The sequence below is a fragment of the Panulirus ornatus genome, chromosome 11, assembly GCF_036320965.1.
Source record: "Panulirus ornatus isolate Po-2019 chromosome 11, ASM3632096v1, whole genome shotgun sequence".
NCBI lineage: Eukaryota > Metazoa > Arthropoda > Malacostraca > Decapoda > Palinuridae > Panulirus > Panulirus ornatus.
The window spans coordinates 16,578,142-16,597,964 of NC_092234.1; the positions used below are offsets into that span (position 1 = coordinate 16,578,142).

The window sequence follows — 19,823 nt, forward strand, 5'->3', positions numbered from 1 at the left end:
TGAAAAAGACTTTATGTATTATAATTTCTGATTAATCAAACGCAAGTAAGCAGAGAACAGGAGTAAAAAGGGCCAACAAAATTCTCAAAATTATTGGAATATCTGTTGAATTTTATAAAAAAAAGAAACTAATCCTCAATGTTTACAAAATTAACCAGGGCTTTCCCATCTTGGTTTTGGTTACCTTAACTAAAAAAGACAGAATGGAGACAGTACAGTGGTAGGCAACCAATGTGAACAAGTTGTGTACTATGGTGATCATAAAGAATTTTGCTTTAACTTTTTGACCCTCTGCATATATGTATGGGAGAACAATTCTCCACATTAATTCGTTACCATATATAACTTTCCAGAAGGCTGAACAGAGGAAGGTTCTGGAATGGCCCTTTCCAATTCATTTTCCAATAAAGAAATGGTGCACTTAATCAAGATATCCATGACAGTCCTAATTATGTTAGCTATCTTTCTTTGTGGCTATAGATCCCATCATTTAAAGCAGCATGAGTACCATTAAAAACAATGACTTATGCCAGTTTAAACTTGGCAGAAGCTACTCAGATTTCAAATGACAAGATGTGGATTATATACTACCCAAAAACCAAACCTATGAGGTGGCATGAATGCCAGAAACACAATGCATACTAAGAAATACACACTAAATGACAACTATGTTTTCCAGAGTTTAATTTGAGTAATATGTGCGGTTTCTCAGAACTAGGAAAAACACAATATAGCAAGTCCTCAATACTATTCAAGTGTACATTTTCCATATATAAATCAGAGTGACCTGATCAGATTACAGACAAAAGGGTCTTAGAACATGTATCTATAATCAAATAATGTCCCAGAATATATTCAAGATATCAAGACATATCACTTACTTTGTAGGAAGTTTGTAAATATACGCTCGACCCATATCAGTCCAAACTATAACACGGTCAGCAGAGAGAAAGTCTCCACCCATCCACCTTTCACCAGTTTGTACACCGACACGACAAAGTTGAGAGAAATCTCCAGCATCATATATCTGCAATAAAGCAAAATAATGCATCAAATCTTTAAGTAAGACTTTCAAACTTACAGATCTAAAGAAAAAACAATTCCTAAAAATTTCATGAGTTAACAGTTTGTAAACTCCACAATGAACAACAGCATTATTCCTTCACTGGATCAAATAATGTGAGTATTAACATACCTGCCAGTCATCTTGTGAGACTATTAGGACGGTGCGCTGGTTGTATGTGCAGCAGACAAGGCATAAAGCATTCAAGGAATGAATCACTTTAGATTCATGTTCAAATATAGACTCCCGAGGACGTACCTCCCTCTCACTGACAGTCCATACTTTGACCCAGCCACCGGTTGTCACCCCCAACACAACCTCATCTGAACAGAGAGAATACCATGTTAACAAAATAACTTTCTGAACTTTATCAAACACTGCAAGAAACACAGTATCTGGTTCAAACAATAACACTGCTGATAATGAACAGGTATCAAGTTAGAAATGACAGTAAAGAAAGTAATGGATGAACCATGTCTTTGCCACTAATAAGAGAAAAGAATAATTTCCTATCAATAGTATACACCCTCTTCCTTAGAGAATTCATCCCACACCCTTCCCAAAGTTCATTAGTTGAATAAGGGAATACATCTCCTTAATAACAACAGACCTACTCATCCTCACTTCATCCTTTCACTCACAAACATATCTTACTCACCACACATATATAAATATATATAAGTGTGTGGTTTCAGAAGTGTTAGAGGATGTGTAGATCAGGTGTTTGCTTTGAAGAATGTATGTAAGAAATACTTAGAAAAGCAAATGGATTTGTATATAGCATTTATAGATCTGGAGAAAGAATATGATAAAGTTGACAGAGATGCTCCGTGGAAGGTATTAAGAGTATATGGTGTGGGGACAAGTTGTTAGAAGCAGTGAAAAGTTTTTATCGAGGATGTAAGGCATGTGTACATGTAGAAAGAGAGGAAAAAGATTGGTTCCCAGCTGGTAGCTGATTCGTGTGAGAAACTGCACAAGCTGGTGACTGACTTTGGTAAAGTGTGTGAAAGAAGAAAGCTGAGAGTAAATGTGAATAAGAGCAAAGTTATTACGTACAGTAGGGTTGAGGGACAAGTCAATTGGGAGGTAAGTTTGAATGGAGGAAGAGAAGTGTTTTAGATATCTGGGAGTGGATTCGGCAGCAGATGGAACCATAGAAGCGGAAGTGAATCATAGGGTGGGGGAGGGGGTGAAAGTTCTGGGAGCGTTGAAGAATGTGTGGAAGTTGAGAACGTTATCTTGAAAAGCAAAAATGGGTATGTTTGAAGGAATAGTGGTTCCAACATTGATATATGATTGTGAGGTGTGGGTTATAGATAGAATTGTGCGGAGGAGGGTGGACGTGCTGGAAATGAGATGTTTGAGGACAATATGTGGTGAGAGGTGGTTTGATCGAGTAACTAATGAAAGGGTAAGAGAGATGTGTGGTAATAAAAGGAGTGTGGTTGAGAGAGCAGAAGAGGGTGTTTTGAAATGGTTTGGTCACATGGAGAGAATGAGTGAGGAAAGATTGACCAAGAGGATATATGTGTCAGAGGTGGAGGGAACAAGGAGAAGTGGGAGACCAAATTGGAGGTGGAAAGATGGAGTGAAAAAGATTTTGAGAGATAGGGGCCTGAACATGCAGGAGGGTGAAAGGCATGCAAGGAATAGAGTGAATTGGAACGATGTGGTATACCGGGGTCGACGTGCTGTCAATAGATTGAACCAGGGTGTGTGAAGAGTCTGGGGTAAACCATAAAAAGTTCTGTGGGGCCTGGATGTGGAAAGGGAGCTGTGGTTTCAGTGCCATTCTTTAGTCTGTTTCTTTGCGCTACCTCGCTAACGTGGGAGACAGCGACAAAGCAAAATAAATAAATAAAACAAATAAACTGTTTCCAAATATCTATCACCATACCATGCAAATTTTAGCCAGTTGCAATGATAAATTCCATTACTTCCTACCATTAATCCTACTTCTCTTTTCCTTTCAAACCTTTCTTTAAATATAGGCCTTAAATACATTTCAACAGGTTTTATATGCCAGCAAGTCCCCCTTTGGAAGGAGATAAATAAAGTGCATAAGACAAGGGAACAAATGGGAACATCAGTGAAGGAGGCTAATGGGGAGGTGATAACAAGTAGTGGTGATGTGAGAAGGAGATGCAGTGAGTATTTTGAAGGTCTGTTGAATGTGTTTAATGATAGAGTGGCAGATATAGGGTGTTTTGGTCGAGGTGGTGTGCAAAGTGAGAGGGTTAGGGAGAAAGATTTTGGTAAACAGAGAAGAGTTAGTATAAGCTTTGCGGAAGATGAAAGCTGGCAAGTCAGCAGGTTTGGATGGTATTGCAGTGGAACTTATTAAAAAAGGGGGTGACTCTATTGTTGACTGGTTGGTAAGGTTATCTAATGTATGTATGACTCATGGTGAGGTGCCTGAGGATTGGCAGAATGCTTGCATAGTGCCATTATACAAAGACAAAGGGGATAAAAATGAGTGCTCAAATTACAGAGGTATAAGTTTGTTGAGTATTCCTGGGAAATTATATGGGAGGGTATTGATTGAGAGGGTGAAGGCATGTAAAGAGCAGCAGATTGGGGAGGAGCAGTGTGGTTTCAGAAGTGGTCGAGGATGTGTGGATCAGGTGTTTGCTTTGAAGAATGTATGTGAGAAATACTTAGAAAAGCAAATGGATTTGCATGTAGCATTTATGGATCTGGAGAAAGCATATGATAGAGTTGATAGAGATGCTCCGTGGACGGTATCAAAAATATATGGTGCGGGAGGTAAGTTGTTAGAAGCAGTGAAAAGTTCTTATCGAGGATGTAAGGCATGTGTACGAGTAGGAAGAGAGGAAAGTGATTGGTTCTCAGTGAACGTTGGTTTGCTGCAGGGGTGTGTGATGTCTCCATGGTTGTTTAATTTGCTTATAGATGGGATTGTTAGGGAGGTGAATGCAAGAGTTTTGGAAAAAGGGGCAAGTATGCAGTCTGTTGTGGATGAGAGAGCTTGGGAAGTGAGTCAGTTGTTGTTTGCTGATGATACAGCATTGGTGGCTGATTCAGGTGAGAAACTGCAGAAGCTGGTGACTGAGTTTGGTGAAGTGTGTGAAAGAAGAAAGCTGAGAGTAAATGTGAATAAGAGCAAGGTTATTAGGTACAGGAGGGTTGAAGGACAAGTCAATTGGGAGGTAAGTTTGAATGGAGAAAAACTGGAGGAAGTGAGGTGTTTTAGATATCTGGGAGTGGATTTGGCAGTGGATGTAACCATGGAAGTGGAAGTAAATCATAGGGTGGGGGAGGGGGCGAAAGTTTTGGGAGCATTGAAAAATATACGGAAGTCGAGAACATTATCCTGGAAAGCAAAAATGGGTATGTTTGAAGGAATAGTGGTTCCAACAATGTTATATGGTTGCGAGGCGTGGGCTGTAGATAGAGTTGAGCAGAGGAGGGTGGATGTGCTGGAAATGAGATGTCTGAGGATAATATGTGTTGTGAGGTGGTCTGATCGAGTAAACAATGAAAGGGTAAGAGAGATGTGTGGTAATAAAAAGAGTGTGGTTGAGAGAGCAGAAAAGGGTGTTTTGAAATGGTTTGGTCACATGGAGAGAATGAGTGAGGAAAGATTGACAGAGAGGATATATGTGTCAGAGGTGGAGGGAACGAGGAGAAGTGGGAGACCAAATTGGAGGTGGAAAGATGGAGTAAAGAAGATTCTGAGTGATTGGGGCCTGAACATGCAGGAGGGTGAAAGGCATGCAAGGAATTGAGTGAACTGGAACGATGTGGTATACTGGGGTCGACGTGCTGTCAATGGATTAAACCAGGGCATGTGAAGCATCTGGGGTAAACCATGGAAAGTTTTGTGGGGCCTGGATGTGGAAAGGGAGCTGTGGTTTTGGTGGATTATACATGACAGTTAGAGACTGAGTGTGAACGAATGTGGCCTTTGTTGTCTTTTCCTAGTGCTACCTAGCACACATGTGGCGGGAGGGGGTTGTCATTTCATGCATGGCAGGGTGGCGACGGGAATGAATAAAGGCAGACAGTATGAATTATGTACATGTGCATACATGTATATGTCTGTGTGTGTATATATATGTATACGGTGAGATGTATAGGTATGTATATGTGCGTGTGTGGACATGTTATGTATATACATGTGTATGTGTATGTGGGTGGGTTGGGCCATTCGTTTGTTTCCTTACGCTACCTCGCTAACGCGGGATACAGCGACAAAGTATAATATATATATATATATTATTCATTTATTTTGCTAATATAATAATTTATCTTTGCTAATATAATAATATATAATATGTATCAATGATGTGCTCCCTTTCTTCACTAAAATTGCTATAGGTCATTAACAGTATAATCAATCTTTCCCTTAGATTCTTTCATCTGTCTCACCATTTCTTCTAGGTGGGCGTAAGATGTGAAGCGCAGAAATCCAATCCGGTTGAATACGAGCAGCCAGGGAGAAGAGAATGTCCAAGGTGTGGGGGTCATACACAAGGATCTCAGGGTAGTTGCCCACGCAGAACAACCGTACATCACTCACATTCAGCATCTGGTACGCCTAAAGGAGAAACACTATACACTATTCACATTCAAGACCTGAAATGGCTTTGCTTATGAGAGAAGCTGGTGGATAGCTCACCATTTCCACCACAGTACACCAAACCTGGTAAAAATTCCATACTATTTCTATTATGCGTAAAAGAAAAAAAAGTATGTTTTCGAGCTACAAACTCCAACATGCCCTCTGTCGATATAACTATTCTTGTAGTTGTTGTTTTTACCCAAGTGGCTAATCCTTAATGTGCTGGCCAGGATTAGAAAGGAATTTCACCAGGACAAGCAAAATCTTAATTTTTTTTTTTTTGAAATATCAAAAGACAAGCATTAACCAATAAACAGCCACTGCCATTTCATACCAACATGTGACATACATTGAAACCTTGGCATGATGCTTATGCATTCAAATCTTTGTAAATCTCTGCCAAGTTTTCCCACTCACTCTGTGCTTAGAGATTGATTCTCCCTCAATCATAATATCTATAGTTACTCTTCATAGTCTCTTGATATGGTCCTAATATGATACCTGACTAATTTTGTCATCTGAACTAAAAAATCTTGTTCATGCCATCACTGTCTAGACAAGAAAGAGGTTTTTCTGCTCATTAATTATAGTTCTCGCTGACATATGGCACCCATATGTGACATTGGTGTTACTGGACTTTGTCTGCATAAGGTCACACCATGTATGGAAAGTCATCTTTGGTGAGGTTTTATCACTGTCACATGACAAAAGTAGCAAATCTCATCCAGGAACATATCACTCTAAAGGAATTCATCATTTCCCTGCTACTGATTGTAGCACAGCCTTGAAGCTGAGGGAGCCTCATAAAAAGTGTTTGATTTAAAAAAAAATTTAAAACTATACCAGTAGAAAGCAAAAGCCAATTAAAACAAGGGTGGGACATCTGAAAACACATATATACAAGCTCCATCTTCTCCTGAGGTGTTCCCAAACTTCACTTGCACAGGGTTACACTGTAGGTGAAAAGTCACTTTTGGTGAGGCTATATCATTGGGAATACAGTCTCATCAAATAACTTCTCACTCTAAATAAGTTAACATTTCTCTGCTACTTCCACTAGCAGAGCCTTGGGCTGTACTGTTAACATAAAGAAAACTCCTAGGTTAATCATACTACCACCAATAATAATAATCCTCTCCCGCTAAAATTTGTAAATACATGAGCAGCACATATAGGTTGAAGAACATGCAACTAAAAATGTCACAGCCATTCATGCATGTACAAGAGATAACTGTAAAGTGTCCTGAGGAGGCAGTTAGAAAAATTTGCTTAATAAAAACAATGTAATCACCAACTAAACCATTAGCATCTTATGTACGCAGCCAAAACAACATGGTAACCAACTCCTTGACCCCTCTCTCTTCAGAGTGCAATCTTAGACACCTAGTGGTTAGAGGATGATCCAACCTCCCTGGTAGATGGTGAATCAAGACAGAAGGTGGGGGCAAGGAAGTGGTTTCACCTTAAAAACATGCTCTTTGCCTGCTCAAAGCCAATGTTGTAAGCACACCCCTCAGTTGCCCCTCACCTTATGTAGTCTACTGATGAAGTGGATCGACAAAGCATGACAAAATTCCAAATGCTTCAACAGCAGAACTAACATCTCCAGCTTTTTTCTCTCCCAAAGAGGACTGACCAAGAGCCTCTCCTCTAGAAGACATATGGTTCAGTATCCCATAAACTATACTTCTTTGTAAAAGGAGAATAAGTTCAGCTGAATAATATTAATTTGCAAAAGCCCAGCTGAACCTCCAAAAGTCACTTCATCTGATCATTTAAGAAGGCAATGGCATGAAAATGGCCTTAACTGTGAAGTGAATTTCCAAAATTTTCATATTTATTAATGATAAGAATCTTAACAATTAGCTCAAATCCTTGCCCCTACAGATTGAAAAAGAGAATGAGAATCAAAAAGTTTTCAGTCATAACATGAGCAATATATTTCAAGTACTGCCTTGCTTCCAAAACGACAAGGGAATTATTTCTCCCCAGAAAAAATTCCATTTCTCCACCATGAGACTTCCTTTGAAATAAGAGTTTCATTCTTAAACAAAAAAAAAAAGAATAATAATGGTAAAATCTGACAAATGTGATTCCTAGCAGTGCAACAGAAGCATTTTCTGTATGGAGGTGGTATGAATGCAGACACTGTTCTCAATTGCTGAATTAACCTTGAGTTTAAAATGAATAAGTAAAGAGGATGTGTGGATCAGGTGTTTGCATTGAAGAAAGTGTGTGAGTAATACTCAGAAAACAAGATGGATTTGCATGGAGCATTTATGGATCTGGAGAAGGAATATAATAGTGCTGATAGAGATGCTTTGTGGAAGGTAATCTGCTAGAAGTAGTGAAAAGTTTTTACCAAGGATGTAAGGCATGTGTACCAGGAGAAAGAGAGAAAAATGATTGGTTCCAAGTTAAGGTCGGTCTGCGGCAGGGGTGTGTGATGTCCCTATGGTTGTTTAATTTGTTTATGGATGGGGTAGTTCTTGAAGTAAATCCAAGAGTTTTGGGGGAGAGGGGCAAGTATGCAATATGTTGGTGATGAGAGGGCCTGGGAAGTAAGTCAGTTGCTGTTCCCGATGATATAGCTCTGGTGGCTCATTCAAGAGAAAAACTGCAGAAGGTGGTGATTGAGCTTGGAAGAGTGTGTGAAAGGAGAAATTTGAGAGTAAATGTGAATAACAGCAAGGTAATATATTAGGTTCAGTAAGATTGGGGGACAAGTTAACTGGGATGTAAGTTTGAATGGAGAAAAACTGGAGAAAGTGGAGTGTTTTAGATATCTGGGAGTGGGCCTAGCAGTGAATGGAACTGTAGAAGCAGAAGTGAGTCACAGGGGGGGGGAGGGGGCGAAGGTTTTGGCAACAATGAAGAATGTGTGGAAGGAGAGAACATTATCACAAAGAGCAAAAATGGATATGTTTGAAGGAATAGCAGTTCCAACGATATCATATGGGTGCTAGGCGTGGGCTATAAATAGGGTTGTACGGAGGAGGATGGATGTGTTGGACATGAAATGTTTAAGCACAATATGTGGTGTGAGGGTGTTTGATCAAGTAAAATGGGTATGCTTGAAGGAATAGTAGTTCTAATAATATCATATGGTTGCGAGGCAGGGCTACAGATTGGGTTGAATGGAGGAGGATGGATGGGTTGGAAATGAAACGTCTGCGGACAATATGTGGTGTGAGGTGGTTTGATCGAGTAAGTAATGAAAGGATAAGAGAGAGTTGTGAGGAAACAAAAAGAGCATAATTGAGAGAGCAGAAAAGGGTGCGTTGAAATGGTTTGGACACATGGAAAGAATGAGAGGAAAGATTGACAAAGAGGATATATGTGTCAGAGGTGAAGGGAACAAGGAAAAGTGGGAGACCAAATTGGAGGTGGAAGGATAAAGTGAAAAAGATTTTGAGCAAAAGGGGACAGAACATACAGGAGGGTGAGAGACATGCAAGGGATAGAGTGAATTGGAACGATGTGGTACACAGTAGTCGACAAGTTGTCAATGGACTGAACCAGGGCATATGAAATATCTGGGGTAAACCACAGAAAGGGCTGTGGGGCCTGAATGTGGTTAGGAAGCTGTGGTTTCAGTGCACTACACATGACAGCAAGAGACTGAGTGTGAACAAAAATGGCTTTTTTTCTTTTCTTTTTGTCTGTTTTCCTAGATATACCTCGCTGAAGCAGGAGATAGCAATGCTATTTCCTGTGGGGTGGGGTAGCACCAGGAATGGATGAAAACAAGCAAGTATATGTACATGTGTATATATGTATAAGTCTGTGTATGTGTATGTATATATATGTGTATGCTGATATGTTTATGTGCGTGTATTCGGTGTTTATGTACATACATGTGTGGATGGGCCATTCTTTGCTTCCTGGTGCTACCTTGCTGAAGCAGGAAGCAGCGATATCAAGTATATTAAAAAAAATAAATGACATAAATTTTTGTCATTTTTGCCTTACAGCACAATAAAAAAAAAAATGAATTTCCTCATAACCTCCAATAGTTCAAAGATGATGGCTCCTTACAAAAGCTTATTAGTAGTAGGTTGGAATATGCCCCAAAAATATTTGGTTCTGCTTTTCTCTAAAGTGTCCCCTTCATTTTGGTTTGCTGCCTAACTAAATGTTCAACCCTACAGTTTTTTTCAACTGGCTATAAACATTCCAAAGTTTCATTATAAATGGAGAGCTTTGTCTCAAACACTAAATGTAAACAACAGGAAAAAAAATAAAATCACACAACTGAAGTCCAAATACGCAAAAAAGTTAAAGTCCTTGTATTGTCATCAAAAGTGGATATTCAATTGATTGTTCAAATGAGATGATCCAAATGCACTACAAAGCCAAATCAGCACGTTAATGGGTCATCACTCCTGCCTCATTACCATTGCACAGGTAATCTCACCTCCTTCTGCCCCATGTTATTTACAGTCCAGTAGAGTTATCTTTCAGCAATTCTCATCTAACTGTGCCATAAAGATTATCATCTCATTATATAATATTGTTGCAATATTGTACAAGCGGTAAGCAATATGGAGGAAATGGGTCTATACGTTACATAGCACTTTACATTCTGAATTCAGCAAAAAAAAGGCTACCAATGTAGCTTTCTTCTGCTACACGTATAACTAGTAATTATCAAAAGTTGAGTGTTTTGTCTCCGTTTAGTTTAACGGTGAATGGGTTAACATCCCTTTTAGTTAATCCCTACAAGGTGGTCCCCCAGCTTTCTCCATCATAACACAACGTACAGTCTAGTAGAATGACAACTAATCACCCTATTATGTGCATCACCTGTTCTGTGTCCTGCTTATTGTGTCCATAAAAAAAATGTAAAAGTATTGCTCTCACATCTGGGGTGGTTCTAGCTCAGCATCCTTACTTGACAGAGTTGATTCAAAAGCAGTCCAACCAACAAACTGTCCCAGGCTAACGTCCAAACTTGACCCTTTGTCCTACACTGCAGTGTTGGCTCATTTTCCCTCTTCTATAGGTATCACTTTGGTTTTTGCTCCTTGTGTACCCATATCACTAGTTAGAACATACAATATTCAGCAAGCTGCTGAGTCACATGATTACTGTGTGGCCATCAGCAACTCAAGGATGGGCTGTTTTGATACCTGCTTCTTTCCCTACACATTGAAGCTTTGGAACTCTCTTCCTTCTTATGTCTTTCCCATACCTATGACCTAGCAAATTTCAAAAGACAAGTTTTTCACTTGCTCCTAAATTCGTAAATGCTTTTCCATGTCTTTTCTTTTTTCATTTCATAATTCTCTCTACACAGTTTTAATTAAGGCCTGGCCTTGATGTGGAGTTCTGTCCATGAGAGAGAGAAAGAGAGAGGTAGGGGTAAGCAGGGCCTAGCAGTGGACAGACTCTGGCTTTGGTGCAATATACGTGACAGTTAATGAGTAGAAGTAAGCAAATAAGGATATGAATATGGTGAAATTATGTCAACAAAAACATATGAGTAAGCTCTGTTCACCAGCCTCGTAAAAAAAAATATTATGCAATCTTTAACCCCATGAAACTTACCGTCATGGAAGAGTGAACATTGGCTGACCTGAGGACTTCAACGCAACGCCCATCACGTAGGTCCCATGTACACATTTCTCTGTTGAAAAACACAAAAACTTAGCTTTCTTGAAAAAAGTAGTTCAGAAAATGTTATGCATCAGCATATATCTAAATAGCAAATTTCTAACTACTTATGCTTGTTTTGTTTTAATTTGGAAACCACACTACATAGATTACAAAAAAAGACACTGTGAAAACTAGCTCTGTGTTTACATATGAGAAGACAATAATTATGGTTAGTTTGCTTATCTGCAGTGATATTTTCCATTTAATTAAACAATGTACACTTCACATTTGTGCATCAAAATATTTCTACAATTCAAAAAATTTAGAAAATGAATGCAAAAAATAATACACACAAGGGTTGTTGGATGAACAGATGAGAAAATCACTTGTATTTTGAAAAGAGAAATAGTGCCAGGGTTGTTAAATTATGCTAAATGCATTGCAGAAAATGTTACTTAGGTATTTTAAGAAAGCAATGTTGACTAAAGAATGAATGCAATGATCAGCCAAATCATGATACAAGAAAATCATATTACAGAAAAGCAGAGCTGTATGAATCAAGCTACACTGCAGGAGTACTTTGATCCTTTGACTGCAAATCATGACTAAAGTCATGATACACCTATTTCTTCTTACAGCAATATGTAACTTTAGTCCACAGCTATCAAAAAACAGTTTGTACATCCCATGCAGTTCCCCAACCCACACTACCCAAGAAATGATGCCAGGGTCCCATAAGCTGCTATCCCCAGGCTGGCTGAAATCTTAAATGAAAATAATAACTCAGTCAGCAGACCACCATCACCCACATAGTGATCCATTTATCTCTCAATTCTCTTTATACTATGTGTTCAACATCATTTAGGTAATCCATGAGTGTTACAATGTTAAGATGTGTTATGTGTGTTAAGCATTACAGCAAATACAGATGAATAATAAAAATAATAATATCAATGTTTTTAACGAGTGTTACTAATTGGCAGTGTTTATCTGAATCTGGCTGTTTGTTCACATCCTTTACCATTCATTCATCAACATTTGTGGGAGTTCTGTATTATAGAGTAAACCAGTTCCAAAAGACTTCAATGTACTAATGTTCAACTTATAAAGACCTTCCTACTCACACAGAATACCAATAAGTTTGGGATCTAACAAATTCTCTTGACAGTCCATTATACGGTGAACTTAATCATGCAAAGTTAGTCAGTCATCAGACTGAGTTTGGGGTGTAGTTGAGTAGCCCATTAATTTCCTAACCTCAGTCTAAAATACTGGGCATAAAGAGAATACCTGACATCCAGTACCACAACACTACCATGCACTTTTTCTTTATTTCAAGAACATAAAATGTTCTCTCTGCACACATACATGTAATTTTACACTGATTTCCAAAAGTACAAAAGTCTAATGGTGCAATGATATTTCTAGTAACTTTACACAAAAATAAATCATTAAAATTTAAAGACAAGACCTAATGAGTTTGGTCACTGCCTGCAGGTCTGAGTTAAGTGTGCCTTTTTTTGTCTGTTTTCCTGGTGCTACCTCGCTGATGCATGGGGTGGAGATGCTGTTTCCAGTGAGGCGGAGTGGCACCGGGAATGGATGAAGGCAAGCAAGTGTGAATATGTACATGTGTATATATGTCTGTGTATGTGTATGTTTACGTGTATATGTTAATATGTATATGTATGTAGAGACTGAGTGTGAACAAATGTGGCCTTTGTTGTCTTTTCCTAGCACTACCTTGTGCACATGCAGGGGAAGGGGGTTGTCATTTCATGTGTGGTGGGGTGGCGATGGAAATGAATAAAGGCAGACAGTATGAATTATGTACATACGTATATATGTATATGTCTGTGTGTGTATATATATGTATACGTTGTGATGTATAGGTATGTATATTTGCATGTGTGGACGTGTATGTATATGCATGTGATGTGTGGGTGGGTTGGGCCATTCTTTCGTCTGTTTCCTTGTGCTACCTCGCTAACACGGGAGACAGCGACAAAGTAAAATAAAATAAATAAATAAAAATGTTAGCGTAAGTGCATGTATGTATATGTGTGTATATGAGGGGATGAGTTTTTCTTTGTATGTTTTCTGGTGCTACCTCACTGATGCGGGAAATGACGATCAAGTATAATAATAATAACAATAACAATAATAATAATAATAATAATAACAATAATAATAATAATAATAATAATTATGTGGGAGTGGATCTGGCAGCGGATGGAACCATGGAAGCGGAAGTGGATCATAGGGTGGGGGAGGGGGCAAAAATCCTGGGAGCCTTGAAGAATGTGTGGAAGTCGAGAATATTATCTCAGAAAGCAAAAATGGGTATGTTTGAAGGAATAGTGGTTCCAACAATGTTGTATGGTTGCGAGGCGTGGGCTATGGATAGAGTTGTGCGCTGGAGGATGGATGTGCTGGAAATGAGATGTTTGAGGACAAGTAACGTAAGGGTAAGAGAGATGTGTGGAAATAAAAAGAGCGTGGTTGAGAGAGCAGAAGAGGGTGTTTTGAAATGATTCGGGCACATGGAGAGAATGAGTGAGGAAAGATTGACCAAGAGGATATATGTGTCAGAGGTGGAGGGAACGAGGAGAAGTGGGAGACCAAATTGGAGGTGGAAAGATGGAGTGAAAAAGATTTTGTGTGATCGGGGCCTAAACATGCAGGAGGGTGAAAGGAGGGCAAGGAATAGAGTGAATTGGATCGATGTGGTATACCGGGGTTGACGTGCTGTCAGTGGATTGAATCAGGGCATGTGAAGTGTCTGGGGTAAACCATGGAAAGCTGTGTAGGTATGTATATTTGCGTGTGTGGACGTATGTATATACATGTGTATGGGGGTGGGTTGGGCCATTTCTTTCATCTGTTTCCTTGCGCTACCTCGCAAACGCGGGAGACAGCGACAAAGCAAAAAAAAAAAAAAATTATAATAATAATGATAATTATGGATAATGGTGAGGTGCCTGAGGATTGGCGGAATGCTAGCATAGTGCCATTGTACAAAGGCAAAGGGGATAAAAGTGAGTGCTCATATTACAGAGGTATATAAGTTTCTTGAGTATTCCTGGGGAAATATATGGGAGGGTATTGATTGAGAGGAGAATGGCATGTACAGAGCATCAGATTGGGGAAGAGCAGTGTGGTTTCAGAAGTGGTAGGGGATGTGTGGATCAGGTGTTTGCTTTGAAGAATGTATGTGAGAAATACTTAGAAAAGCAAATGGATTTGTATGTAGCATTTATGGATCTGGAGAAGGCATATGATAGAGTTGATAGAGATGCTCTGTGGAAGGTATTAAGAATATATGGTGTGGGAGGCAAGTTGTTAGAAGCAGTGAAAAGTTTTTATCGAGGCTGTAAGGCATGTGTACATGTAGGAAGAGAGGCAAGTGATTGGTTCTCAGTGAATGTTGGTTTGCAGCAGGGGTGTGTGACGTCTCCATGGATATTCAATTTGTTTATGGATGGGGTTGTTAGGGAGGTAAATGCAAGAGTTTTAGAAAGGGGGGCAAGTATGCAGTCTGTTCTGGATGAGAGAGCTTGGGAAGTGAGTCAGTTGTTGTTCGCTGATGATCCAGTGTTAGTGGCTGATTCGGGTGAGAAACTTCAGAAGCTGGTGACTGACTTTGGTAAGGTATGTGAAAGAAGAAAGCTGAGAGTAAATGTGAATAAGAGCCAAGTTATTAGGTACAGTAGGGTTGAGGGACGAATCAACTGGGAGGTAAGTTTGAATGGAGAAAAACTGAGGAATTGAAGTGTTTTAGATATCTGGGAGTGGATTTGGCAGCGGATGGAACCATGGAAGCGCAAGTGAATCATAGGGTGGGGGAGGGGGCGAAAGTTCTGGGAGCGTTGAAGAATGTGTGGAAGTCGAGAACGTTATCTTGAAAAGCAAAAATGGGTATGTTTGAAGGAATAGCGGTTCCAACAATGTTATATGGTTGTGAGGCGTGGGCTATAGAGTTGTGCGGAGGAGGGTGGATGTGCTGGAAATGAGATGTTTGAGGACAATATGTGGTGTGAGGTGGTTTGATCGAGTAAGTAATGAAAGGGTAAAAGAGATGTGTGGTAATAAAAAGAATGTGGTTGAGAGAACAGAAGAGGGTGTTTTGAAATGGTTTTGGTCACATGGAGAGAATGAGTGAGGAAAGATTGACAAAAAGGATATGTGTCAGAGGTGGAGGGAATGAGGAGAAGTGGGAGACCAAATTGGAGGTGGAAAGATGGAGTTAAAAAGATATTGAGTGATCGGGGCCTGAACATGGAGGAGGGTGAAAGGTGTGCAAGGAATAGAGTGAATTGGAACGATGTGGTATACTGGGGTCGACATGCTGTTAATGGATTGAACCAGGGCATGTGAAGCATCTGGGGTAAACCATGGAAAGTTTTGTGGGGACTGGATGTGGAAAGGGAGCTGTGGTTTCGGTGCATTATATGTGACAGCTAGAGACTGAGTGTAAACGAATGTGGCCTTTGTTGTCTTTTCCTAGCGCTTCCTCGCGCACACGTGGGGGGAGCAGGTTGTTATTTCATATGTGGCAGGGTGGTGACGGGAATGAATAAGGGCAGACGGTATGAATTATGTACAAGTGTATATATGTCTGTGTGTGTATATACATGTATACGTTGACAAGTATAGGTATGTATATGTGAGTGTGTGGACGTGTGTGTATATAAATGTGTATGTGGGTGGGTTGGGCCATTCTTTCGTCTGTTTCCTTGCGCTACCTCGCTAGCATGGGAGACAGCGACAAAGTATATCAAATATAAATATAAATAATATTTTGAGTGATCAGGGCCTGAACATACAGGAAGGAGAGGGGCAAGCAAGGAATAGAGTGAACTGGAATGATGTGTTATACTGGGGTGACGTGCTATCAATGGACTGAACCAGGGCATGTGAAGCATCTGGGGTAAATCATGGAAAGGTCTGTGGGGCCTGGATATGGATAGGAAGCTGAGGTTTCTGTGCATTACACATGACAGCTACAGATTGAGTGTGAACAGATGTGGTGTTTTTTGTCTGTTTTCCTAGCACTACCTTGCTAAAGCAGGGGATTGCGATGCTGTTTTCCTGAGTGGCAGGGTATCGCCAGGAATGGATGAAGGCAAGCAAGTATGAATATGTACGTGTAAGTATATAATGTCAGTCTATGTGTATGTATATGTATATGTTGATATGTACATGCATGTATTTGTGCAAATGTGGGCATATATGTATATATATATATGTGTATATGAGTTGATGGGTCATTCTTCGTCTGTCTCCTGGCGCTACCTCACTGATGCAGGAAACGGCGATTACATATAAAAATAATAATGATAATAATAACATTTTCTTTTTCTAAGAAATACTGCTCCCTGATATTGAAACTTTATGGATTTGCTTCCAAGAAAAAAATACCAATTACCACTTTTATATCTTAAAGGAAAATTCAATCTCCTCAGAAATAAGGCTAGAAATTAATTTTGCAGCCAATGTGTGAAAGTAATTACCAAGGACAGAGCCCAGCCATCCTCTACCCTTGAAAATCTTTTGCCTTACATCTCAACCACTCCATACAACCTCACCTCTCCCACAATAAATGTCAATGATTTATTCCTACACATCTCATTTTGTTCTTGATTTAACAGTTACATACAATCAAATTCATAGTATACACTACATTTTATCCTAGATAAAAAACAATGTACAAAAACAAAGACAAGTTATGTTATGTACTGTAATGACAGGTTAAGCTTAAATTTCCAAAAACTGGAAACTCAAGAAAACCATTAACTCCTGGATCACAAGGTTGCCAGTTATGAGACATTCCCTGTATCATAAAAGATTTCTCATTATGTGACAATATGCTTTGTTACATCTTGCCTGTATACAACTGAATGACAAACTTAATCGGGTTGTGGGTGGTCAACCCCCCTTAAGAAAACTTTGACTACATGGTGAACATTCACTGGCCAGCCTAAATAGTTTTTCTTTGCCAATCAAAGTCAGCTTTACATACAATGGGTCTGCTTAAGGATTAGCAGATTCCTGTCATTCTGTGATAATAACAATTTTATAGAATAACATTGTGTAACTAATACTATGTATCCAAAAGACATATCCTACTAATCTCAATATTAGAGGGCACACTCTTACCAGTTTTTCTTCTGAAAAACTTTCTGCAAACAAGAAAATAAAACATACTCGTTGATCTTACAGAACACATTTACTGTAAACTGTCTTACAATTTAACAAGATATTCACCCTACAACTTTACAGCTAATAACTGTGACTAACCCATTTTCTGAAGAACTGACAATAAAGGAAGTCCCCCGAGCATTTCCACCTTGAGCGAGGCATGTGATGCACGCTGTGTGGCCAACCAGAAGGCAACGAGGTGTCAACTAAAAGAGAAAAAACAAATTACTCTGAGACACCACTTAATCATTTTACAAACTTGATATATATAATTCATATAAAAACTAAAATGGGTATGCTTGAAGGAATAGTGGTTCCAACAATGATACATGGATGCAAGGTATGGGCTATAGATAAGATTGTGTGGGGGAGGGTGGATGTGTTGGAAATGAGATGTTTGAGGACAATATGTGGTGTGAGGTGGTTTGATCGAGTAACTAATGAAAGGGCAAGAAAGATGTGTGGTAATAAAAAGAGTGGTTGAGAATGCAGAAGAGGGCATTTTGAGATTGTTTGGTCACATGAAGAGAATGAGTGAGGAAAGACTGACAAAGAGCATATATGTGTCAGAGGTGGAGAGAACGAGGAGAAGTGGGAGACCAAATTGGAGGTGGAAGGATGGAGTGAAAAAGATTTTGAGCGATCGGGGCCTGAACATGCAGGAGGGTGAAAGGCATGCAAGGAATAGAGTAAATTGGAACAATGTGGTATACCGGGGTCGGGGTCAATGTGCTATCAATGGACTGAACCAGGGCATGTGAGGCGTCTGGGGTAAACCATGGAAAGTTTTGTGGGGCCTGGATGTGAAAAGGGAGCTGTGGTTTCAGTGCATTATACATGACAGCTAGAGACTGAGAGTGAACGAATGTGGCCTTTGTTGTCTTTTCCTAGCGCTACCTCATGCGCATGGGGGGGGGGGGGTCATTTCATGTGTGGTGGGGTGGCAACAGGAATGAATAAAGGCAGCAAGTATAAATTAAGTACATGTGTATATATGTATATGTCTGTGTATGTATATATACATGTATATGTTGAAATGTATAAGTATGTATATGTGCGTGTGTGGACGTGTATGTGGGTGGGTTAGGCCTTTCTTTCGTCTGTTTTCTTTTGCTACTTCACTAACACAGCAACAAAGTGCAATCAATATAAATGAAAAAAAAAATATCAAAACACTGCCAAACCTCTGTAGCCTCACTGTAAAACATCAAGAAAATGAGCAAGGAGGTACTTAAATGAAATCTGAACATAGAAAGTTACGAAACTGAAATTCCATAGAAACTAATAACAACTGTTTTGTTAAAGGAAGAGCTCATATACTAGAGAACTGAGTGATGAAGCAACCCAACTCTCCAGAAAAGGTTCTAGATGAGTAAGCCTGGTCAAATATGAAAAAGAAAAAAATTCATGAGACAGGAAGAATAAGATTTCAAGAATTCCATCTGAGTCTAAATCAACAACAGTTATCCATCTATCTATCTATCTATGTCTCTGTTGCCCATATCCTTTGGGAAATCCCATCAAGGGAATGGCCACAACAAAAGTCTCCACTTATGTCTTTCTCACATACACCATTACACACATTCCTCCACCATTTTTCTCCTTCCATTACTCTTCCACTCTATTTTGCCATGTCACAGTTGGTCTTCCTCTTACACCAAACCCTTCAATTGTAACATTATACACACTCCTTATAAACTTCCTCTTATACCAACCCCTTTAATCATAATATCATACACTCTCCTTATAAATTCACTGTCTTCTATTCTTTTCATAAGCCTAAACTACCTCAAAGTATTACATTTCATTAACTCTACCACTCCACAATTCATTCCCATAGCATTCCCTGCCATATCAAATCTCTCACATACCCCCTCATTTCTTTCTTCAGTCTATCTATTAATACCACATGCTCTTCTCAAATGACTCATTTCCACAATGACATTGGCTGCATAGGTCGATGTCAGGAAGATTATCACGGCCTGTGATCCTTTCTTCATTTCCATACTTACACTACCCTTCATCATACTAATACGGGGCCGACTGTTTCTTCAGCCCTAAACTGCTATTTCCCGTATCTCTCCTTCCATATCACCAAACTTAACCAAGATAGCTCCCAAATACTTAAATTTTGTCACTCCTTCCAGTCTTTCTTCCCCCATATTCATAAAGCATTTAGAACATTTTCTTCTCTCACTCTGTAGGGTTTTGCAAGATCTATACTTTTACAATGTTTCCAGTCAAACAGCATTACTTTACTTTTACTTGATTTACCTTCAATTGCCTATGCTTACTCTCATCACTGAACAAACTTACAACCTTCTGCAATTACTCTTCACTCTCAGCAAACAACAAAGTATCATTCACAAACAG

At 39.3% G+C, this 19,823-nt stretch overlaps 1 protein-coding gene across 4 annotated transcripts in view; it reads right to left on the reverse strand.

Moving 5' to 3' along the window:
- Window positions 1-19,823, reverse strand: part of Rbcn-3B (WD repeat-containing protein Rbcn-3B) — a 393,934-nt gene that overhangs the window by 353,621 nt on the left and 20,490 nt on the right. For all 4 annotated transcript variants that reach the window (XM_071666665.1, XM_071666667.1, XM_071666666.1 and 1 more), the window contains exons 3-7: window positions 17,550-17,656; window positions 11,202-11,280; window positions 5,459-5,627; window positions 1,196-1,386; window positions 882-1,027 (exon numbers count right to left, since the gene is read on the reverse strand). In XM_071666665.1, the coding sequence (XP_071522766.1) occupies window positions 882-1,027; window positions 1,196-1,386; window positions 5,459-5,627; window positions 11,202-11,280; window positions 17,550-17,656 (692 nt within the window). The remainder of the gene's footprint in view (window positions 1-881; window positions 1,028-1,195; window positions 1,387-5,458; window positions 5,628-11,201; window positions 11,281-17,549; window positions 17,657-19,823) is intronic.